The sequence below is a fragment of the Ranitomeya variabilis genome, chromosome 5 (genome assembly GCF_051348905.1).
Source record: "Ranitomeya variabilis isolate aRanVar5 chromosome 5, aRanVar5.hap1, whole genome shotgun sequence".
Lineage (NCBI taxonomy): Eukaryota > Metazoa > Chordata > Amphibia > Anura > Dendrobatidae > Ranitomeya > Ranitomeya variabilis.
The window spans coordinates 688,648,200-688,673,800 of record NC_135236.1 but is presented as its reverse complement, the minus strand read 5'-3'; the positions used below and the strand labels follow the sequence as shown (position 1 = coordinate 688,673,800).

At 50.8% G+C, this 25,601-nt stretch overlaps 1 protein-coding gene across 1 annotated transcript in view; it reads left to right on the top strand.

Annotated features, from left to right (window-relative positions):
- Nucleotides 1–25,601, top strand: part of PIK3C2G (phosphatidylinositol-4-phosphate 3-kinase catalytic subunit type 2 gamma) — a 215,001-nt gene that overhangs the window by 180,506 nt on the left and 8,894 nt on the right. Inside the window, exons 23-24 of the mRNA XM_077267271.1 lie at nt 14,371–14,486; nt 15,721–15,890. Of these exons, the coding sequence (XP_077123386.1) occupies nt 14,371–14,486; nt 15,721–15,890 (286 nt within the window). The remainder of the gene's footprint in view (nt 1–14,370; nt 14,487–15,720; nt 15,891–25,601) is intronic.

The following is a 25,601-nucleotide window of genomic DNA, read 5'->3' as shown; positions in this document are numbered from 1 at the left end:
TACTATGAATTGTATCCTGTAATGAATGGGCAGCCAGTGTAACAACTGGCGAAGAGCGGACACGTCCGAGTAACGATTAGCCAGATGGACGACCCTGGCTGCTGCATTAAGGATAGACTGGAGAGGGGAAAGTTGAGTGAGGGGGAGGCTAATTAATAGAGCGTTACAGTAGTCCAGGCGGGAGTGGATCAGGGCGACAGTGAGGGTTTTTGTTGTTTCCATGGTGAGAAAAGGGCGGATTCTAGAGCTGTTCTTTAGATGTAAGCGACATGAGCGGGCAAGAGATTGTATATGGGAGGTGAAGGAGAGATCGGAGTCAAACATAACACCCAGACAGCGCGCCTGCTGCCGGGGTGTTATTATGGTGCCACCCACGGAGAGGGAGATGTCAGATTTAGGGAGGTTAGTAGAAGGCCGGAGCAGAAGAAGTTCAGTTTTGGAGAGGTTGAGTTTCAGATAGAGAGCGGACATGATGTCAGAGACTGTGGACAGACAGTCAGTGGCGTTCTCTAGTACAGCGGGGGTAAGGTCAGGGGATGACGTGTATAGTTGTGTGTCATCAGCGTAAAGATGGTACTGAAAGCCAAATCTGCTGATGGTCTGTCCAATTGGGGCCGTGTAGAGGGAGAAGAGAAGGGGGCCAAGGACTGAGCCCTGAGGTACCCCGACAGTGAGAGGAAGAGGAGATGAAGTGGAGCCAGAGAACAGAACACTGAAGGAGCGGTCAGAAAGATAGGAAGAGAACCAGGAGAGAGCAGTGTCCTTAATGCCTAGTGACTGGAGCCTAGAGAGTAGGAGAGGGTGGTCAACCGTGTCAAAAGCTGCAGAAAGATCGAGGAGAATGAGCAGAGTGATCGCCGTTATATTTTGCTGTGAGAAGGTCATTGGTCACCTTGATGAGTGCAGTTTCTGTCGAATGTAGTGGCGGAAACCGGACTGTGAAGGGTCTAGGAGGGAATGAGTGGAGAGGTAACGGGTAAGGCGGGAGTAGACTAGGCGCTCCAGGAGTTTTGAGATGAAGGGGAGATTGGAGACCGGTCTGTAGTTGTTTGTGCAGGATGGGTCGAGGGTGGGTTTCTTTAGTAATGGAGTAATGATAGAGCGTTTGAAGGAGGAGGGGAAAATGCCAGAGGAGGGGGAGAGATTAAAGATTGTAGTTAGGTGAGTTGAGTTGAACTTCACTCCATCCTCAACCCGAAAAGGTCTCACAAGTAGTGTTGAGCGATACTTTCCGATATCGGAAAGTATCGGTATCGGAAAGTATCGGCCGATACCGTAAAAATATCGGATCTAATCCGATACCGATCCCCGATCCCAATGCAAGTCAATGGGACGAAAATATCGGAATTAAAATAAACCCTTTATAAACTTGTAGGTTCATTCTACATGAAGGAAAACAACTAAGAATAATGTAGGATGTATTGGGGGACGTGGCGGAGACATTAAAGGCACAGAGGTTTAGCCCAATGTAATAGAATAGCAGGTTTTTTTTTTTTTTATGACGTTCGGCGGTAGAAAGATTTTGACTATGTTAATTTTTTTTTATTTTGTCAGATATTGATGTTTCACTACTTCCACGCCCTTCACCTTCTTTTTTACTTCTCCCACACTTTCTTCTTCGTTATCCTCATCATCAGCTTCTTTGACATCAACTTCTTCACCTTATTCATCTTCTTCTTCATCTTCTACCTATTATTTTTTTTCTTACATTGTTCATATTCTTTTTATTTTACTATTATCTTCATCATATTCAACTTCTTCATCATATTCTTATTTGTGACAGGCATTCCCGTAGTTGTTATCTATAAAAGTTTGAAGATTACACCTTCCGTTCTGCCTGTCACAAAAGAGTTACATTTGTCCGCGTTCAGTTTGGCCTGCAGCATCAGGCTTTATCCAGGGGCACCACGAGGAGGAACAGACTCACCCCCATACACTGCTTAGTCTTCTTCTGCTTATAATTTAGATAATATTTTTTGCTCTGATATTTAGTGTTATGCTTAATGTTCTTCTGCTCTTTGTTCTGCAGCCTCTTGTTCTTCTGCTTCTCGGTCTTCCAGGTCGTCGTCGTCTCCAGGGTCGTCGTCTCCGGGGTCGTCGTCATCGGGGTGGTCTTCAGGGTCGTCGTCTCCGGGGTCGTCGTCATCGGGGTGGTCTTCGGGGTCATCGTCTCCAGGGTCGTCGTCATCACGGTGGTTGTCGTCTCTGGTGTCGTCGTCATCTTAGGGGTGGTCTTCCGGGTCATGGTGTTTAGTCTCTTGAACTTGGAAATGTAGCAGAAGGTACAAGAAGGCTGAGAAAATGCCGAGAACCAGCTGATGGAACTGGAACTCGGATGGCTACCCGAAGGTCCAAGAGCCAATGGAACTACCGAGGACCAGCTGACGTTACTGGAACCCGGTTACTAAGCAGGAGGTACCCGTGCCTGAAAGCACTACCAAGGACCACCTGACGTTGGTGGAACTCGGATACCCAGAGGGAGGCACCTAAGCCAAAGGCTCTGCCCGGAACCAGCTGACGGTACTGGAACCAGGATGGGGAGCAGAAGGTACAAGAGCAAAAGACACTGCCGAGAACCAGCTGACGGTGTTGGAACCCGGATGGGTAGCCGAAGGTCCAAGAGCCAATGGAACTACCGAAGACCAGCTGACGTTACTGGAACCCGGTTACTAAGCAGGAGGTACCCGTGCCTGAAAGCACTACCAAGGACCACCTGACGTTGGTGGAACTCGGATACCCAGAGGGAGGCACCTAAGCCAAAGGCTCTGCCCGGAACCAGCTGACGGTACTGGAACCAGGATGGGGAGCAGAAGGTACAAGAGCAAGTGTCTGCGTGGCTTTTGCAGGACACGATGCCGGCTGCACAGCAGGGGAACAGCTGGCGGTGCTGAACCCCACTGACACATTGGCTGGTGTTTTTCTCTGTGCAGCTGGCAGTACCGGGCCCCAACTGGCGGTGTTAGAGCCCGGGGTGAGCAGGAGGAGGAGATGGAGCAGAGTGTAGGCCGAAGCCTGCACTGGCGGCAGCTTTGGGTCTGTTGTGCCTGCGTGGCTGTTGCAGGACACGTTGCCGGCTGCACAGCAGGGGAACAGCTGGCGGTGCTGAACCCCACTGACACATTGGCTGGTGTTTGGCTCTGTGCAGCTAGCAGTACCGGGCCCCAACTGGCGGTGTTGGAGCCCGGGCTCTGCAGGGGGAGCAGAGTGTAGGCCGAAGCCTACTTGAACCAATTTCAAAGGTAACCTTTAACCCCCCCTCAGGGGTTACAAAGTAGAAGAGCCACAGCTTATGCAGCAGTAGTGGTGCACAAGTCAAAGGTTGCTCTTTTAATTTTTCTCCTTGCACACGCTGAATGAAACACGTATAACATTTAGCCCTTTATACAGTCAAACTGTGTTGGAGGCGCGAGTTCCCTTTGTAATGAGACGCAGCACAGATGTCAAGAATCCCACCTTGGTGCTGGGTGCAGCCTCCTGAGCGTTGCTATTTGCTGTACAGGAGTCTGCGCTGTCGTGTTATCCCCTGGCCTAGCGCTGTTAGCGCTGCCCATCTTCTGACCTCATTTAATGTCGGCCGCTGCGGTTCGCGATGACCATGAATCCCAGCCCCGCGGTGTCTTTACATTGTTAAAACACTGCGGGGCTGTGATTCATGGCCTGGCGCAGCACATATGTTGGCCTCTCGCACTCGGGTCCTTACACCCGCTTCAGACTGTGCGGCGTCATCTGATCCCTTATCGCATGCCACGGCCATGAAGCCGCACAGTCTGAAGAAGGCGGAAGGAGATGAGGGACAGGCGAACTGATGCACTGATCATGCCCATCAATCACACCCTCGCAGTCCCAAGAAATAAGACACCGAGGGGCGTTGTGTGGGTCAGGGCGGCCGCAGAGGCGCAGCCAGCCAAACAATGATGCCAGAAGACGGGCAGCGCTACCAAGGGGGTTGCAGCGTGTCATTACAAAGGAAAGTCACACCACCGGGACGGTTAAATGGTCACACAGAGGACACATTTCAGACGTGTTTTCAGTTCCACATGTGCGAGGAGAATACGTTTATGAGCCACCTTGCACACATGCAGCATTACCGCTGTACAAGGTGGCTGGATAACGTAAAAACGCCTGGGGGAGGGGGGACAGGTTCCCTTCAATTTCAGTTCTTGTGTCTGCGTGGCTTTTGCAGGACACGATGCCGGCTGCACAGCAGGGGAACAGCTGGCGGTGCTGAACCCCACTGACACATTGGCTGGTGTTTTTCTCTGTGCAGCTGGCAGTACCGGGCCCCAACTGGCGGTGTTAGAGCCCGGGGTGAGCAGGAGGAGGAGATGGAGCAGAGTGTAGGCCGAAGCCTGCACTGGCGGCAGCTTTGGGTCTGTTGTGCCTGCGTGGCTGTTGCAGGACACGTTGCCGGCTGCACAGCAGGGGAACAGCTGGCGGTGCTGAACCCCACTGACACATTGGCTGGTGTTTGGCTCTGTGCAGCTAGCAGTACCGGGCCCCAACTGGCGGTGTTGGAGCCCGGGCTCTGCAGGGGGAGCAGAGTGTAGGCCGAAGCCTACTTGAACCAATTTCAAAGGTAACCTTTAACCCCCCCTCAGGGGTTACAAAGTAGAAGAGCCACAGCTTATGCAGCAGTAGTGCTGCACAAGTCAAAGGTTGCTCTTTTAATTTTGCTCCTTGCACACGCTGAATGAAACACGTATAACATTTAGCCCTTTATACAGTCAAACTGTGTTGGAGGCGCGAGTTCCCTTTGTGATGTGACGCAGCACAGCCGTCATTCTTACCCCCTTGGCGCCGTGCGCCGCCTCCTCAGCGTTGTTTGAATCAGTCCCGGAGCCTGCGCTCTTAGGTTAGCCCTTGGCCATGCACATATTTTGCGCTGCCCGTCTTCTGACATCATTTGGTGTCAGGCTGGCTGCGCCTGTGCGGCCGCGCTGGCCGAGAGCCCGCCTCGTACTGTCTTCTGATTTAATCCCACTGGGGGCCAGAGATCCATGGACATGCGCAGTGCATATCTGAACCTCCACCTCTCACTCCCCTCCCTACGGCTTCTTCTGACTGTGCGGTGTCACGGCCGTGGCATGCTATTAGGGACCAGCTGACACCGCACAGTTTGAAGAAGCCGTAGGGAGATGAGTGAGAGGTGGAGGTTCAGATATGCACTGCGCATGTCCATGGATCTCAGGCCCCCAGTGGGATTAAATCAGAAGACAGTACGAGGCGGGCTCTCGGCCAGCGCGGCCGCACAGGCGCAGCCAGCCTGACACCAAATGATGTCAGAAGACGGGCAGCGCAAAATATGTGCATGGCCAAGGGCTAACCTAACAGCGCAGGCTCCGGGACTGATTCAAACAACGCTGAGGAGGCGGCGCACGGCGCCAAGGGGGTAAGAATGACGGCTGTGCTGCGTCACATCACAAAGGAAAGTTCCACCTACCGGACGGTATCACGGTAGGAGGGGACACTTTTCATAAGTGTTAGTATCAGCATGTGCAAGGAGCACCACGAAAAGAAGCACTTTTTCCCTTTGCATCATTACTGCTGCACAAGGTGGCTCCTTCAGTAACAAACGCCTGGGGGGGGGGGACAGGTTCCCTTAAATTTAACTTGTTGTGCCTGCGTGGCGGTCGCAGTACACGTTGCCGGCTGCACAGCAGGGGAACAGCTGGCGGTGCTGAACCCCACTAACACATTGGCGAGGCGTTTTGCTCTGTGCGGACAGCACTTCTGGACGGCAACTGGCGGTGTTGGAGCCCAGGGACAGGTGGAGGAGGTAGGAAGAGGTAGGAGGGATTGCCACACACACAGCTGGGGAACAGCTGACGTTACTGAACCCCAATAACAGAGGAGCGACTGTTGACTGTGCGTACAGCACTTCTGGACGGCAACTGGCGGTGTTGGTGCCCAGGGACAGGTGGAGGAGGAGGAGGTAGGAGGGATTGCCACACACACAGCAGGGGAACAGCTGACGTTACTGAACCCCAATAACAGAGGAGGGACTGTTGACTGTGCGTACAGCACTTCTGGACGGCAACTGGCAGTGTTGGAGCCCAGGGACAGGTGGAGGAGGAGGAGGTAGGAGGGATTGCCACACACACAGCAGGGGAACAGCTGACGTTACTGAACCCCAATAACAGAGGAGCGACTGTTGACTGTGCGTACAGCACTTCTGGACGGCAACTGGCGGTGTTGGAGCCCAGGGACAGGTGGAGGAGGAGGAGGTAGGAGGAGGTAGGAGGGATTGCCACACACACAGCAGGGGAACAGCTGACGTTACTGAACCCCAATAACAGAGGAGCGACTGTTGACTGTGCGTACAGCACTTCTGGACGGCAACTGGCGGTGTTGGAGCCCAGGGACAGGTGGAAAAGCAGAGGAACACAATGTAGGCCGAAGCCTGAGAAAGTCGAAAGGGAACCTTTAACCCTCCCCCAAGGCGTTTGTAGCTGAAAGAGCCAGCTTGTGCAGCACAAAAGATGCAAAAGGAAAAGGTGGCTCTTTTCATCACGCTCCTTGCAAACACAGAACTAAACACTTATAAAATGTGTCCCCTGAAACCGTGAAACCGTCCTGGAGGTGGGACTTTCCTTCATAATGTGACGCAGCACAGCCGTCATTCCTACCCCCCCGGCGCCGCGCACCGGCTCCTCAGCGTTGTTTGATTCCGTCCCGGAGCCTGCGCTGTTAAGTTATCCCTTGGCCAGGCACACTTAGCGCTGCCCATCTTCTGACATCATTTGGTGTCAGGCTGGCTGCGCCTGTGCGGCCGCGCTGGCCGAGAGCCCGCCTCGCAGTGTCTTCTGATTTTATCCCACTGGGGGCCTGGGATCCATGGCCATGCGCAGTGCATATCCTCGCCTCTCACTCCCCTCCCTACGGCTTCTTAAGACTGTGCGGTGTCACGACCGTGGCATGCTATTAGGGACCAGCTGACACCGAACAGTCTGAAGAAGCCATAGGGAGATGAGTGAGAGGTGGAGGTTCAGATATGCAATGCGCATGTCCATGGATCCCAGGCCCCCAGTGGGATTAAATCAGAAGACACTGCGAGGCGGGCTCTCGGCCAGCGCGGCCGCACAGGCGCAGCCATCCTGACACCAAATGATGCCAGAAGACGGGCAGCGCTAAGTGTGCCTGGCCACGGGATAACATAACAGCGCAGGCTCCGGGACGGAATCAAACAACGCTGAGGAGCCGGGGCGCGGCGCCGGGGGGGTAGGAATGACGGCTGTGCTGCGTCATATTACGAAGGAAAGTCCCACCTCCGGGACTGTTTTACGGTATCAGTGGACACATTTTATAAGTGTTAAGTTCTGCAAGGAGCTAAACCAAAATAGCTACCTTTTCCTTGTGCAGCATTACTGCTGCACAAGGTGGCTCTTTCAGTAACAAACGCCTTGGGGGGGGGGGACAAATTCCCTTACATTTCAGTTGTTGTGTCAGCGTGGCGGTCGCATGACACATTGCCGGCTACACAGCTGGGGATCAGCTGACGTTACTGAAACCCAATAACACTGGGTCGTATGTTTTGACTGTGCAGACGGCACTTCTGAGCCTCAACTGGCGGTGTTGGAGCACAGGAATTTAAGTTCAGGTGGTAGAAAGATGAACACAACAGGAGACCTGGATAACGTATACAGTGACCTAATTATTTAATCAGGAGGAGGAGTGGCAAATTCCTGCGAGATCCAGGCCTTGTTCATTTTCAGGAAAGTAAGCCGGTCAACGTTATCGGAGGATAGTCGCATGCGACGGTCAGTTAGTACACCACCTGCAGCACTAAAGACACGTTCCGATAATACACTGGCCGCAGGGCAAGACAGCACCTCCAATGCATACTGGCTTAGCTCTGGCCATGTATCCAGCTTTGAGACCCAAAACTTGAAAGGGGAAGAGCCGTCTGGGAGTACAGCAAGAGGGCAAGACATGTAGTCTGTCACCATCTGACGGAACCGTTGCCTCCTGCTGACTGGAGCCGTCTGTGATGGTGTAGACTTTTGTGGGGGGCACAGAAAACTGTGCCACAGTTGGGCCATACTGGTCTTGCCTTGGGCAGAGGCACTGCTTCTGCTCCCTCTTTGTGCAGAGCCTCCTCCACTGCCTGGACGCACTGAGCTGCTTTGTAATGCACTAGCAGCACTTCTCTCAGTTGGAATGGAGAAGATGATGGAATTGACCAGTGTGTCTTGGTACTCCCGCATTTTTCGCTCCCGGTTCAACGGTGTGATGAGGCTTTCTACGTTGTCCCGGTAGCGAGGATCGAGGAGGGTGAACACCCAATAATCAGACATGTTGAGAATGTGGGCGATGCGGCGGTCGTTTCTCAGGCACTGCAGCATGTAATCCACCATGTGCTGCAGACTGCCAACTGCCCAAGAAACGCTGTCCCCTGCTGGAGGCGTGATCTCTGCCTGCTCGTCATCACCCCACCCTCGCTGTACACACTGAGTACTGGACAATTCGGTAACTCCCTCCTCTGGACGGACGTCTTCCTCCTCCATTGACTCCTCCTCATCCTCCTCACAAACTGTCCCCTGCCTACGCGTTTGTGAGGAACCACGTGGCGCTGACTGTCCAGAAGATGATGGAAATGCTGAATCCTCATCCTCCACCTCTTCCACAACATCATCCCTTAGCGCTTGCAGTGATTTTTCAAGCAGGCAGATAAGGGGGACAGTCATGCTGACTAGTGCATCATCTGCACTCGCCATCCGCGTGGAATAATCAAAGGGACGCAAAACCTGGCAGACGTCATTCATAGTGGCCCACTCTGTGGTTGTGAAGTCTGTACGGCGCTGACTGCGACTTTTTTGCGCCTGAAGCAGCTGGTACTCCATTACAGCTTGCTGCTGCTCACACAACCGCTCCAACATATGTAACGTGGAATTCCACCTGGTAGGTAGGTCACATATGATGCGATGTTCCGGCAGGCGGTGTCGGCGCTGCAGAGCCGCAATGCGCGCTTTTGCCGTGGTGGAACGCCGCAAGTGAGCACACTCTAGGCGGACCTTGTGCAGCAGTGCATCAAGATCCGGATAGTCCCTCAAAAAGCTCTGCACGACCAAATTGAGCACATGTGCCAGACATGGGATGTGAGTGAGGTTGCCGAGGCCCAGAGCTGCCACCAGATTTCGGCCATTATCACACACTACCATGCCTGGCTGGAGATTCGCTGGCACAAACCACACATCGCTCTCCTGCTTGATGGCATTCCAGAGCTCCTGCGCTGTGTGGCTACGATTCCCCAAAAAAATTAATTTCAACACGGCCTGTTGACGTTTGGCCACGGCTGTGCTCATGTCGGTCGTAACAGGTAAACGTTCATCACGGGTCCAGGTGGAGGTGGACTGTGACGGCTCCTGCAGCGATGATTCTGAGGAACTGGTGTAAGAGGAGGAGTCAATGCGTACAGAATGGATTCCTGCAATCCTTGGAGTGGGCAGGACACGTCCTGCGCCACTCGCACGGTCTGTACCCGGCTCAACGACATTAACCCAATGGGCAGTGAGGGAAAGGTATCGCCCCTGTCCATGGTGACTGGTCCACGCATCGGTGGTGAGGTGGACCTTGCTACTGACGGCGTTCAGTAGCGCGTGTTTTATGTGTCCCTCCACATGCTTGTGCAGGGCAGGGACGGCTTGCCTGCTGAAGTAAAAGCGGCTGGGCACATTGTACTGTGGGACTGCCAATGACATCAAGTCACGGAAGCTGTCAGTCTCCACCAGCCTGAATGACAGCATTTCCAGTGACAGAAGTTTGGCAATGCCTGCAGTCAGAGCCTGTGCTCGTGGGTGGTTTGACGAGAAAGGCCGCCTTTTCTCCCATGCCTGTACTACCGATGGCTGTAGACTGGGCTGGGAGTGTGTGGATGACTGGGAAAGTGGTGCTGCGGGTGGAATTACAGCGGGTCTCTGGACAACAGGGCCAGAGGTTCTTCCACGGTGATCCTGGGAGGAAGCCGAACCAGCTGCGTGTGAGCTAGAGGAAGAGGCAACACGAGCTGAAGAGGTGGTAGCTGCCGCTGTTGGTTGGCCTAGCTCATCAGTGTGTTTTTCTAACTCCGCCGGGTGCCTGTTGCGCACATGTTTCCACATGTTGGAGGTATTGAGGTTGCTGACATTTTTCCCTCTTTTGACTTTTTGATGACACACCTTGCATCTGACATAGCAAATGTCATCTGCAACTGTGTCAAAAAAGGACCAGGCACTGCAAGTCTTGGGAGCGCCCTTTTTGGCTTTTGGAAGAGACATGCTCCTAACGGGTGCCAAAGCGGAGGCTGCAGGATCCGCAGTCTTCCCCCTCCCTCTCCCTCTTTGGGCCGTACGGGGAATCTCTTCCTCAGAGCTGCTCCCACCACCTTCCTGTCCCTCACGCCAAGATGGGTCAAGGACCTCATCATCTACACTACCCTCTGCCCCCAACTGCTCCTCCTGGGTAGTCTCAGCAGCAGAGCACGCACCAGTAAGTGGCACCTGAGTGTCATCATCAGCTGATGCGGCCTGCGATGTGGTGACCAGAGCCACTGGCCCACCCGCCTCTTCAGAGGAAGACAGAAAAAGCTGTTGGGCATCACTGCACCCTGCCTCTTCTTCCATTTCTCCAATGCTGCTTGGCTGGCCCCCTGTTTCCAAGCCAAGAGATTCAGAGAACAGAAGTAGAGACGGCTCCTGTCCTGGGCTCTCTGTCTGCCTGGGCAATTTGGCAGGTGGTGAAGAGACAGATGGCTGCTCTCCAGTGCTCTGTGTCTGAGAGGATGTGGCACTAATTGAAGTTGATGCATTAGCTGCCATCCATCCGACAACGGCTTCAATTTGTTCTTCACGCAGCAGTGGTGTACGGCGCTCTGCGACAAAGCTGCGCATGAATGACTGTTCCCTTGTGAAAGTGGGTGCTGATGAGTCACCGGTGCCCGCAGCAGGCACAGAATCCCCACGTCCCCTCCCTGCTCCGCGCCCACGCCCACGTGCCTTACTCACTGCCTTCTTCATCTTGGTTGACTGATAAAGATAAGCAGAAAAGTACTAACGGCTTTGTGTGCTTATTCCTGAACAACTCCTAACAGGTATAAGAAACACTAATTTTCTAAAGTGTGGACTAGACTTTAATATGAGCTAATGTGGCCTACACAAATGTAAAGTGGTGTAACTGGTGTGTTTGGTGAACTTTATTATTTATTTATTTTTTGGGGGCTGAACTGACAACGGATAGAGCTGCAGTCACACGGAGACCGTGCAGACAGACGTAAACGGCGCTGCAAGGCCCAAAAACCCTCCTCTACGTTATCCTATGTAGTGTTTTTCCACAAGTTAGCTGGAGACGGGTGGAAAGACACTAATAGGAATTTTATGAAAAAATGTGCAGCAGCCTGCACTACTTAAAACAAAATGAAAATTGATTTGGCGGTATGACGCAGTGAACAACCCTGAGCTGGAGACAACCAGGCTACGGCTGCTCACAGACTACAGGGCGAGCTGCAGTCACACGGAGACCGTGCAGACAGCCGTAAACGGCGCTGCAAGGCCCAAAAACCCTCCTCTACGTTATCCTATGTAGTGTTTTTCCACAAATTAGCTGGAGACGGGTGGAAAGACACTAATAGGAATTTTTTGAAAAAATGTGCAGCAGCCTGCAGTACTTAAAACAAAATGAAAATTGATTTTTCGGTATGACGCAGTGAACAACCCTGAGCTGGAGACAACCAGGCTATGGCTGCTCACAGACTACAGGGCGAGCTGCAGTCACACGGAGACCGTGCAGACAGCCGTAAACGGCGCTGCAAGGCCCAAAAACCCTCCTCTATGTTATCCTATGTAGTGTTTTTCCACAAATTAGCTGGAGACGGGTGGAAAGACACTAATAGGAATTTTTTGAAAAAAAAAAAAAAAGAAGACTACACTACTTGGAAAAAAAAAGAACAGTATGAGGCAATGAACCACCCTCCCTGAACTGAATACAACCAGCTATGGATGGCCTATGTGGCTGCACTCAGACTAGAGAGTGGGCTGCACTCACACACACACACACACAGACCTTGCAGATCGCTGTGAAAACAGTGCTACAAGGCAAAAGCAAGGTGAATAGTAGGTGAACACAGCGGTTGCTAAATTAGCCTTTGGAAAGCACAAAGAAGCAAATCGCTATCTCTAAACTGTCCCTCAGTCAGCAAACAGCGTCCTGTCACTAACTGAATTCACAGCAGAGTGATCGCAAAATGGCGCCAGCGACTTTTAAACTGCATCATGACATCATTTCAGCAGCCAATCACAGCCTTGCCAGTAGTTTCATGCCCTCCATGCTAAACAGGATGTGCCCACACTTGGAATCATTCTCATTGGCTGAATTTCTGCATTTTGAATCTGGGAACTTCCGATTCCGGTATCCGATACGCGGCAAGTATCGGAATCCCGGTATCGGAATTCCGATACCGCAAGTATCGGCCGATACCCGATACTTGCGGTATCGGAATGCTCAACACTACTCACAAGTTCATCTTTGATACCAGCCCATACCAGTCCCCCACCTCCACCTTGCTGGCGTCTGAGTCGGAGTGGAGCTCTCTGCCCTTTACTGATCCAGCCTCTGGCCCATCAAGAGTCACTCTCATTTCTTCAGTCCATAAAACCTTTGAAAAGTCAGTCGTAAGATATTTCTTGGCTTAGTCTTGACGTTTTATCTTATGTTTCTTGTTCAAAGGTGGTCGTTTTTCAGCCTTCCTTACCTTGGCCATGTCCCTGAGTATCGCACACCTTGTGCTTTTTGTTACTCCAGTAACGTTGCAGCTCTGAAATATGGCAAAACTGGTGGCAAATGGCATCTTGGCACCTTCACACTTGATTTTCCTCAATTCATGGGCAGTTATTTTGCTCCTTTTTTGCCCAACACGCTTCTTGCCACCCTGTTGGCTATTTGCCATGAAACGCTTCATTGTTCAGTGATCACGCTTCAAAAGTTTGGCAATTTTAAGACTGCTGCATCCCTCTGCAAGACATCTCACAATTGTGGACTTTTCAGAGCCCGTCAAATCTCTCTTCTAACCATTTTGCCAAAGGAAAGGAAGTTGCCTAATAATTAAGCACAGCTTATATAGGGTTTTGATGTCATTAGACAACACCCCTCCTCATTACAGAGATGCACATCACCTGATTTACTTCATTGGTAGTTGGCTCTCAAGCCCGAACAGCTTGGAGTAGGACGACATGTATGAAAAGGATCATGGGATCAAAATACAACTTGCCTAATAATTCTGCACACAGTGTATAACTCACTGAAATTGTTAGGAGCTAAACCCAATGAAATGCAAGGAACGGGTTTCTCCGTAAGCGGGTCATATACCTACGCCGTATTTAGACTTAAACGAACCCCCCTGACGTTGTGAACATCCTGGAGATGAAATGATCTGAACGAAATGTAAGTGCTTTTTTCAGCTTTAAACCCATTTTATTTGTAATTGTACTGTACATACGATACTTGTCTTCATAATATCTTTTTATGCTACTATAAACACTGCCTACCTTTTTTTGGAGTAAAATATATAAAATTACTAGCTTTGTCTGTCCTTGCTCTATAACGAACTGTCACATCCTCTGAAGTGAATTACGCTACTAATATAGGTTGGCTCCGGACCAGTTATTAATTAAATCGGAGCTGGTGGCAGCGGATTTGTCCTGTGTGTTTGGGAGGCTTTGTAGCGACGGGCGGCGTTGATAAATATTGTTCCCCCCTGAGTGGGAGTAGTTATATCGCCCTCGCTGCAGTGTGCCCATTAGCCAGTACAAAGTAAGGCAGCCTTTCTGGCGACTAATTATTCTATGTGCAGTACCCTGTCTGACCTGAGGGTAAGGGGGGTGCCAGAGAGCTGCAAGTTCCAAACCGGAACTGGGATATAGATAAATCCCCTTCAGAAAGGAACCAGGGGCAACTAAACAACCCCAGTTCATGACAAATTGGTGTGAGTGGTGGGGAAGATAAAGATATCCTCCCCGTGAACTGTGACAATGACGTAGGACGTAGTAGTAGTGCTGGAGGATGATGACATAGTAGTAGTAGTAGTGCTGGAGGATGATAAGGTAGTAGTAGTGGAGGATGATGTAGTAGTAGTAGTGGTGGAGGATGATGACATAGTAGTGGTGGTGGAGGATGATGACATAATAGTAGTGGTGGAGGATGATGACTTAGTAGTAGTGCTGGAGGATGATGATGTAGTAGTAGTAGTAGTAGTGCTGGAGGATGATGACGTAGTAGTACTAGTGGTGGAGGATGATGATAGCGGTGGAGGATGATGACATAGTAATAGTAGTGGTGGAGGATGATGACGTAGTAGTAGTGTTGGTTGATGATGACTGTTTCCTCCTCTTATCCTTCTCCCAGGATTGATCCATCTGGTTCCGGACTCTACACCTTTGGCAAAGATCCAGCACCAGTCCGGGCTCCTCGGGTCCCTGAAGGACTCGTCTATCAGGAAGTGGTTCCAGAACAAGCAGACGGTACGGCCCCCACATCTCGCCACTCTCTCCGTAAGCAATGGTCCAGCAGACAAGTGTTGGGGGCAACTCGTGACAACACAAGGAGAGACCAGCAGTAACCCTCAGGAGCCCCCACAGTCCGCAGGGTGCTGGGGGCCACAGCTGGCCGGCCAGAGGAGAGCCTTGTCAGTAGGTAGAGGTCATGATTTGGTATCTGGGAAGACTCGGCACAGAGGGTGACCATGAAAATGTGGGCACATGTGGAGGGTGGGCAAGCATCTTGTGTGGGGTATTAGGTGGGCAGTCTGTGAGTGGGACCCGTGTTCGTGTAGGTCTATAGGTGGACAGCCGGTAAGCGAGTGCATCCAGCAGGTGGGTACAGGAGGTACTGGGTAGATCCAGCGGGTGAGTACAGGAGATACTTGGGTACATCCACCAGGTGGGTAAAGGAGGTACTTGGGTACATCCAGCAGGCGGGTACAGGAGGTACTTGGGTACATCCGGCAGTTGGTTACAGGTGGTACTTAGATACATCTGGCAGTTGGGTACAGGTGGTACTTGGGTACATCCAGCAGGCGGTTACAGGATGTACTTGGGTACATCCGGCAGTTGGGTACAGGTGGTACTTGGATACATCTGGCAGTTGGGTACAGGTGGTACTTGGATACATCTGGCAGTTGGGTACAGGTGGTACTTGGGTACATCCAGCAGGCGGGTACAGGAGGTACTTGGGTACATCCGGTAGTTGGGTACAGGTGGTACTTGGATACATCTGGCAGTTGGGTACAGGTGGTACTTGGATACATCTGGCAGTTGGGTACAGGTGGTACTTGGGTACATCCGGCAGGTGGGTACAGCCGATAGTCGGGTACATCCGGCAGGTGGAGCAGCCGGTAGTCGGGTACATCCGGCAGGTGGAGCAGCCGATAGTCTGGTACATCCGGCAGGTGGAGCAACCGATAGTCAGGTACATCCGGCAGGTGGGTGCAGCCGATAGTCGGTACATCCGGCAGGTGGAGAAGCCGATAGTCGGGTATATCCAGCAGGTGGTGCAGCCGGTAGTCAGGTACATCCGGCAGGTGGTGCAGCCGGTAGTCAGGTATATTCAGCAGGTGGTGCAGCCGACCTGGCTGGTCATCGGGTCCATCTGGTAGTCGGGTCCATCCGGTAGTTGGGTACAGCCAGCAGGCGCCACACTAAGTCCCTGTCTTTTGCACATGCTCAGTTGGGTAAGGCTCCTCCTCTTCCTCCCCAGGCCTCTGACAACTTCCTGTGCTCCTGCGCCGGTTGGTGCGTTGTCACGTTCGTCCTCGGGGTCTGTGACCGGCACAGCGACAACATCCTCCTCACCGGCTCTGGACACATGTTTCATATCGATTTCGGAAAGTTTTTGGGCCACGCTCAGATGTTTGGGAAAATTAAAAGGTGAGAAGTGAAGTAACGAATGGTGCTCTGAGACCACAGACCAATGCAAGTCTGTGCAGCATGGAGAGGCAGTCTACTGTACAGCAGATCATGCAAGTCTGTGCAGCATGGAGAGGCAGATAATACATTACTATGGGGAGGGGTCAAAGCGTCCACCATGTAAAGTGTCGAACACAAACGCATGCAGCATGGTGTGCCCCCCCCGCAGGCAGCACTGTATCTCTCCCCCCAATAAGCAGCATGGTGTCCCCTGTGATGAGGTAAGCGACAGAGCAGGAAGAGACACCAGGCCGATAAACAATCCAACAAGATTTATTGGAGCAGGGAACTGGGACAACACAAATGAGGGTAAGGCTAGGTTCACATTGCGCTAGGGGAGTCCGTCTAACAGATACGTTTTTAAGTAGTGAAAACGCAATGTAACGGACATTGTAACGCACCCATAGACTTGCATTGTCTGACGCATCGTGTCACATGCCTAAATTGGCATGCGTTTGCCACATTACTTTTTTTATGACGGACCTTGGAACACGGCTTGCAGCGTTTTCGGGTCCGGTCAAGCTAACGCAAGACTATCGGAAAGCGTCTATTCTGCCATTGAAAGCTATTGCAAACGCAGCCAGACGCAAATCATGCAAATTTCCAAATAAAACCATACGTTTGAATTACGTTAATGAGGGTGGTCCATGTGGTCATGTGACAGGAAATATGATTTCACCCACACCCGACACTGACAAAAGGGAAAAAAAAAAGAGAACAACTTTATTGACAGTGCCAAACGCAGACAAACGGATGCTTCACGAACGGACATCAGAATGACATAAACGCTGGCACGTGCGTTAACCCAAGCGTCAACGTGAAGCCAAATTTTCAAGAAATTTGGCTCTTTTCTGTACATGCGTTTAACGGATCCGTTTAATTGTATGTACTTAACGCAATGTGAACCTAGCCTAATACTGCAGCGTCCATAATGAGTCCACAAAATGGGCCCACTATGAGTTCACAATGAGTTCACACAATGGGAGCCGATCCGGGGCGCCACCCGGTAATCCAATGCCAGGGAAATATAGAAATAGTCCTTGGATGAGTTCAGTGGATCCAAAAGATGAGGGACAACACAGTCCCACGTGGCAGCTTCTAACAATACGCACGGTCACTGGGATCTCGCCTCAACATAAGATCTCAGCCCTTCGCAGGTCACCACCAACAACAGTCTTTAGATTGAGTCCTCAAATCCAGTAGGGTGATGAAACATCACAATTCTATGTGGCAAATGACCTCCGATCTCCATACGTGGCACAGAACCTGGCCGCAGCTGCAGATCCTCACCCTTCAAAGCAAGCACACAGCATCAACCAACTGAACGTGTGGCTTAGGGTACTGTCACACTCTGCAACTTTCCAACGATCACGACCAGCGATACGACCTGGCCGTGATTGTTGGAAAGTCGTTGTGTGGTCGCTGGAGAGCTGTCACACAGACCGCTCTCCAGCGACCAACGATGCCGAAGGCCCCGGGTAACCAGGGTAAATATCGGGTTACTAAGTGCAGGGCCGCACTTAGTAACCCGATGTTTACCCTGGTTACCATCGTAAAAGTAAAAAAAAACAAACCGTACATACTCACATTCCGGTGTCCGTCAGGTCCCTCGCCGTCCGCTTCCCGCACTGACTGAGTGCCGCCGTAAAGTGAAAGCAGATCATAGCGGTGACGTCACCGCTGTGCTCTGCTCTTACTTTCCGGCCGGCAGTCAGTCAGAGCGGGAAGCAGACTGCGAGGGACCTGACGGACACCGGAATGTGAGTATGTACTGTTTGATTTTTTTTACTTTTACGATGGTAACCACGGTAAACATCGGGTTACTAAGCGCGGCCCTGCGCTTAGTAACCCAATGTTTACCCTGGTTACAAGCGAACGCATCGTTGGATCAGTGTCACACACACCGATCCAACGATGACAGCGGGAGATCCAGCGACGAAAGAAAGTTCCAAACGATCTGCTACGACGTACGATTCTCAGCAGGGTCCCTGATCGCTGCTGCGTGTCAGACACTGCGATATCGTAACTATATCGCTAGAACGTCATGGATCGTACCGTCGTAGCGACAAAAGTGCCACTGTGAGACAGTACCCTTATTGTCCTACCACTCTTGGGATCAGCCCCCTTGAACATAGATATTACTATTATTATTTTTATTTATTTATATAGCACCATTAATTCCATGGTGCTGTACATGAGAAGGGGTTACATCAAAATACAAATATTACTTACAGTAAACAAAACTGACAATGACAGACTGGTACAGAGGGGAGAGGACCCTGCCCTTGCGGGCTTAAGGTACCGTTACACTAAACGATTTACCAACGATCACGACCAGCGATACGACCTGGCCGTGATCGTTGGTAAGTCGTTGTGTGGTCGCTGGGGAGCTGTCACACAGACCGCTCTCTCCAGCGACCAACGATCAGGGGAACGACTTCGGCATCGTTGAAACTGTCTTCAACGATGCCGAAGTCCCCCTGCAGCACCCGGGTAACCAGGGTAAACATCGGGTTACTAAGCGCAGGGCCGCGCTCAGTAACCCGATATTTACCCTGGTTACCATTGTAAAAGTTAAAAAAACAACAGTACATACTCACATACTGATGTCTGTCACGTCCCCCGGCATCCACAGGGTTAAAACTGCTTTCGGCAAGAGCGCTGGTAATGCACGCGCTGCTGCCGAGAGCTTCCCTGCACTGGCTGTGTCAGCGCCGGTAGTAACAGCGGTGACGTCACCGATGTGCTCTGCTTTACGGCCGGCGCTGACACAGTCAGTGCAGGGAAGCTCTCGGCAGCAGCGCGTGCATTACCAGCGCTCTTGCCGAAAGCAGTTTTAACCCTGTGGATGCCGGGGGACGTGACAGACATCAGTATGTGAGTATGTACTGTTGTTTTTTTAACTTTTACAATGGTAACCAGGGTAAATATCGGGTTACTAAGCGCGGCCCTGCGCTTAGTAACCCGATATTTACCCTGGTTACCAGTGAAGACATCGCTGGATCGGCGTCACACACGCCGATCCAGCGATGACAGCAGGTGATTAGCGACCAAAAAAAGGTCCTGATCATTCCCATCGACCAACGATCTCCCAGCAGGGGCCTGATCGTTGGTCGCTGTCACACATAACGAGATCGTTAGCGGGATCGTTGCTACGTCACCAAAAGCGTGACGTTGCAATGATATCGTTAACGATCTCGTTATGGGTGACTCAGCCTTTACATTCTACAGGATTATAAAGGATTAAAAATGTTCCAGAAACCCTGTCTGCAGTCTGTCTACAGGTTTGAGTATTGGAGACGCCCCCTGCAGAGGGGAACAAAAGACAAGCATGCCCCCACCAGATACAGATGCCCCCACCAGATACAGGGCAAGGAATGTTAATGTAAGCCTGATGACAGTATGGTCCATGTGTACAGGCTGGGGGGACACTCTGTTACAACCCCTTCCCCCTCAAGTAGTGTACAGACTAGTGAGCTCAACAGGTCGCTTGTCAAGTACACATAGACATGGCTGACAAAACTCATGGCTCTTGTTTGGACAATCCATTAGCATTTTGGTGTTGGCTGCCTCTTTTATATTGTATGGGGAAGTTGTAAGGTTGAAGGCCGGGCTCCATTTTACATCCTCTTGTACTTAAACTCTGCTTTCTGTACGCACAAATCGGCATTGTAATTCTCTCACATCATTTCCTAAGACAATATCCGCAGGCAGGCCACTCATCACCCCAACCACGAATTGCTTGACCCCAAAGCCAAAGTCCAGTTCTACGCTTGCTTTTAGGATATTCCTCCATTGGCCTCCATCTAATTCAATGGTAATCCCAGGTCCATGCTGTATTGCCTCTGGCCGAACCACTCTGGGATCAGCTATGGTGAGAAATGCCCCAGAGTCACAAAAACCAAGAACTCTCTGACCTTCCAGAACGACCTCCTGTAAGTGCTTTCTTTGAGGATTAGAGGAACAAGTGGCTGTGGCCTGCACCCCATAAACCCCTAATGGTCGAACTTGGGTGTCTGAGCTATTAGGCAAATCAATTTGTAGGGGTGGCACCTCTTACTCCATTGTATTTGGCTGTAAATAATTGATAGGCCAATTTGTTGTAAGGTCATTCTTCAATTGACCCTGAGGGCAGGTGTCTTGCAGATGCCCAGTCTGCCCACATCGGTAACATCTGCACTGTATTGCAGAACTTCCCATTTGCACTCTGGGGACGGAGGTAAGGTAACCTGGAGGCTGATATCCATGTGAGGGTGCATGAGGTGGTTGTTGGGGTTGAGACCGACTTCTCCACTTGATAGCTGGGCATGTGGCCTGCAGATGCCCATATCCATAACACCTGCATACCAGGATTTGGGGGAGAAAACCCAAGAAGTGGACCCTCTGGGTTGCGGCTTCAGAGCCTCCGAGGACGAGCGGACCAGATGAAGCCACCCCCTGTACAGGGAGTGTTTGGAACAGGCCCAAGGAGGATGAAACCGCAACTGTCGGAGACAAAGGGGTGACTAAGGGCTAAGTCAAAGGAGAAGAGAGGACGAGGTAAATACAGGACCACCGAGGTGGCAGAGACAGCAGAGACACAGGGCAGACAGGAACGGAAGAGACACAGGACTGACCGGAATGGCAGAGACACAAGGCAGGCAGGAATGGCAGTGACACAGGGCAGGCAGGAACGGCAGAGAACACAGGGCTGACCGGAATGGCAGAGAAACAAGGCAGGCAGGAACGGCAGAGGACACAGGGCTGACCGGAATGGCAGAGACAATAAGAATAGAACAAGGCAGAGTCACAGCGAAGGAAACAGAGACAGGGAGCCAGAAGAACCTAAAGAAGTGCCAGCAAGAAAGCCAGTGACAATAGAGATACAAAGGCGTCTTACCAGAGTCCCAACGGTGAAAGGAGCGCATCTGCGCATGCGTGGCCCACTGAAGCGACGAGCGCCAATGAACCCGGACGGAGAAGAGCAAGGAGCAGCGTCGGGATCGCGCCGGCCGGAGAGGTAAGTATTAGGCGGCATGACAGTACCCGCTATCTTACTCCCCCTCCCTTTAATACTGGAAAGGAACCTCCTCAAGATAAGAGGAGCATTGATATTCTCTAGGGGTTCCCAAGATCTCTCCTCAGGACCGAAACCTTTCCAATCAATTAAATAACAGATTTTCTGGCGAGAATATCCTTAACTTCAAAAGAACCATCAGAAGTACTGGGTTGAGGAAAGTGAGACGGAGCAGAATGAAAATGATTAAAAATTGCAGGTTTGAGGAGTGACACACGAAAAACATTGGGAATGTGCAACGAAGCAGGTAACTTCAACTTGTATGCTACATCATTGATACGACTAGAAATCTCAAAGGGACCGATGTAACGTGGATCTAACTTTTGAGAGGGAATCTTGAGTCTGATGTAGCGTGAGGACAGCCAGACTTTATCGCCAGGATGATACGGAAGAGCATCTAAACGCTTCTTGTCAGCGTACTTTTTCATTCTGCTATTAGCCTTCTCAAGCGGCTCTTTAGTCTCCTGCCAAATTTTAGAAAATTCCAAGGACAAGGAATCCGCCTCCAGTACACCCGAGGTGGGGACTACAGGGAGAGGAATGCAGGGATGTTGCCCAAAAACTACAAAAAAAGGAGACTTAGACGAGGATTCACTAGTGATTATTGTAGGCGAATTCTGCCCATGGCAGAAGAGAAACCCAGTCATTTTGATGAGCATTGGTGAAATGCCGAAGGTAAGACATGAGAACTTGATTCAGGCTATGTGCACACGTTGCGGAATAGGCTTAGGAATTTCTGGTGCGGATTCTGCCTCTCCTGGCAGAAAACGCACCTGCGTTTTTTTGTGCGGTTCCGCAGCGTTTTTTTGTGCGTTTTTGCTGCAGTTTTCTTGCGGATTTGCTGCGTTTTTTACCCCTGCGTTTTTCTATAATGGAATGGGAACAAAAACGCTGCAGATTCACAAAAAAGAAGTGACATGCTACTTCTTTTAAAGCGCAGCGTTTCCGCAGCGGATTTTCCGCAAAGTGTGCACAGCATTTTTTTTTCTCATTGATTTACATTGTACTGTAAATCAATTGCAGATCTGCATTTCTGTACTGCAAAAAACGCTGCGGATCCGCAGAGAATCCGCAACGTGTGCACATACCCTCACACGCTCCACTTGACCGTTGGACTGAGGATGATATGTGGAGGAGAAATCCAGCGATACTTTCATTAATCCGCAAAGGGCTCTCCAGAAATGGGAGGTTAACTGGACTCCTCGGTCAGACACAATATCCGTGAAGGAATCCGTGAAGTCGAAAGACTTGATGTAAAAAGATCTTCGCCAAGTCAGGAGCGGAAGGCAAACCAGGCAAGGAGATGAAGTGGGCCATCTTGGAAAATCTATCCACAACCACCAAAATAACGGTGCAATTTGAGGAGCGCGGTAAATCGGTGACAAAGTCCATTGCAATATGACTCCAAGGAACAGAAGGCACAGGAAGCGGATGCAGGAATCCCGAAGGTAGCTGCCAAGGAACTTTGTCTCTGGCACAAGAAGAACAGGAAGCGATAAAATCCAGGACATCTTGGCAAAGTGATGACCACCAATAATGGTGAGAAATCAGGGAAAGGGTCATCTTGCCCCCAACGTGTCCGGCAAACTAGGAGGAATGACCCCATCGAAAGACTTTCATCTTGTCACGATTTGACACGAAGGTCTTTCCCGGTGGAGGAGTGATCACGTTCAAGGGAGCTACGGAAATGATCTTAGCAGGATCAACAATATGCGCAGATCTCTCCTCTTCATCCAGTGGTTGAAAAGACCTAGATAGAGCGTCGGCCTTGATGTTTTTATTACCAGGTCGAAAATGCAGCTCGAAGTCAAAATGTCCGAAGAACAAGGACCAACTGGCTTGCCGAGGATTCAGCCTTTGGGTGGACTGAACGTAGGCCAGATTTTTGTGATCCATAAAAATGATGAAAGGATGAACGGCCCCTTCAAGAAGGTACTGCCACTCCTCCAAGGCCAATTTAATGGCCAACAGTTCCTTGTCTCCAATGGAATAATTACGTTCAGAAGGAGAGAATGCTTTAGAGAAAAAACCACAAGAGACTAAACGACCAGAGTTAGGGTACTGTCTCACAGTGGCACTTTTGTCGCTACGACGGTACGATCCGTGACGTTCCAGCGATATCCATACGATATCGCTGTGTCTGACACGCAGCAGCGATCAGGGACCCTGCTGAGAATCGTACGTCGTAGCAGATCGTTTGGAACTTTCTTTCGTCGCTGGATCTCCCGCTGTCATCGTTGGATCGGTGTGTGTGACACCGATCCAATGATGCGTTCGCTTGTAACCAGGGTAAACATCGGGTTACTAAGTGCAGGGCCGCGCTTAGTAACCCGATGTTTACCCTGGTTACCATCGTAAATATAAAAAAAAAAAAACAGTACATACTCACATTCCGGTGTCCGTCAGGTCCCTTGCCGTCTGCTTCCCACTCTGACTGACTGCCGGCCAGAAAGTAAGAGCAGAGCACAGCGGTGACGTCACCGCTGTGATCTGCTTTCACTTTACAGCGGCACTCAGTCAGAGCGGGAAGCGGACTGCGAGGGACCTGACGGACACCGGAATGTGAGTATGTACTGTTTGTTTTTTTTTACTTTTACGATGGTAACCAGGGTAAACATCGGGTTACTAAGCGCGGCCCTGCGCTTAGTAACCCGATGTTTACCCTGGTTACCCGGGGCCTTCGGCATCGTTGGTCGCTGGAGAGCTGTCTGTGTGACAGCTCTCCAGCAACCACACAACGACTTTCCAACGATCACGGCCAGGTCGTATCGCTGGTCGTGATCATTGGAAAGTTGCAGAGTGTGACAGTACCCTTAGACCTCTGTAAAAGAACCGCTCCAGCTCCAATAGTGGACGCATCTACTTCAAGAATAAACGGTCTATTGGTATCCGGTCGATGAAGCACTGGGGCTGCAGCAAATCCTTGTTTCAAGGTTTGGAAGGCGATCTCAGCCTCTGGAGGCCAGTGATTAGGGTCGACCCCCTTATGAACAAGAGGTGAAATTGGTTTAGTCAAGGAGGAAAAATGAGGGATAAATTGCCTATAATAATTGGCAAAGCCAAGAAATCGCTGGATAGCCTTCACTCCTAGAGGACATGGCAGACACCTTCTAAGGATCCATCTTCAGGCCATCCTTAGAGACGACTTAACCCAGGAAGGGTACGGAAGACTGTTCAAAGACACATTTCTCAATCTTTGCGAAAAGATAATTCTCCCTTAAATGTAGTAAGACTCGACAAACGTCTCGTCGGTGAGTAGATAAATCTGGAGAGAAGACGAGGATGTTGTCTAAGTAGACTACGACACTGGAATAGAGAGAATCTCGAAAAATATCATTAACGAATTCTTGGAATACAGCAGGAGCATTGCAAAGGCAATGGCATAACCAAATACTCATAGTGACCGTCACGGGTGTTGAATGCGGTCTTCCACTCGTCTCCTGCGCGAATACGGACTAAGTTATAGGCTCCTCGAAGGTCAAGCTTGGTAAAAATTAGCGCTCCCCTCAGGCGGTCAAAGAGTTCTGGAATGAGAGGCAATGGGTATTTATTATTCACAGTAATGTTGTTTAGCCCTCTGTAGTCAATACATGGATGAAGAGTACCATCCTTCTTCTTTACGAAAAAGAAACCCGCTCCGGCAGGAGACGAAGATTTTCGAATGAAGCCTTTGGCGAGATTCTCCTGAACATACTCCAACATGGCTTGAGTCTGTGCAGGAGAGAGAGGATAGATTCTTCCTCTTGGAGGAGTGGTACCAGGTACGAGGTCTATTGGGCAGTCGTAGGGACGATGTGGTGGAAGACTCTCAGCCTCCTTGTCAAAAACATCCACATAGGAGCAATAAACAGAGGGCAACCCCGAAGGAATAGAGAGGGGACACCAACAGGATGCATCGGCAGCAGACGAGTCTGACAGGAATCTCCCCAACGTAAAATATCACCCTTATGCCAATCTAAGAAGGGTTCGTGGATCCGCAACCACGGAAGACCAAGAAGAATAGGATGGGAGATATTGGCTAAAACAAAAAACGTAATTCTCTTCCTATGAAGAGCCCCTACCTGAAGCTCTACCAACTGCGTAACTTGGGTTATGTCTCTTGCACGGGCTTTCCGTCGACAGAAGCGAGAAAGAGGGGATTTTCTAAAGTCCTAACAGGGACAGAAAATTTAATAACCTCCTCTAACCTAATAAAATTTCCTGCAGCGCCTGAGTCTACATAGGCCTCTAAAGAAAAACATTTATCATGTACATGCAACAAGACAGACAGAGTGAGAGGTAGAGAGGTTTCACATGCACCTAGGGAGGCCTCGCTTTCCTGTCCTAGGCGGAGGAGTTTTCCGGATGATCAGGACAGGCTCGGAGAAGATGGGAGGAGCTTCCACAGTAATAACAGAGACCCTGGGTGCGTCTCTGCTTGCGATGTTGTTCAGAAAGTTTAAGGCGATCAACTTGCATCGGCTCTGGGGCCGATACAGAAGCAGACACCCTGAGACGTGGACTGAGAGGTCTACGAGAAAACGCTGGAGGACGAGGAAATCTTCTCTCAAGAGCTCATTCCTGAAAGAGAAGGTCTATATGAGTGGGCAAAGCAATTAAATCTTCCAAAGTAGTTG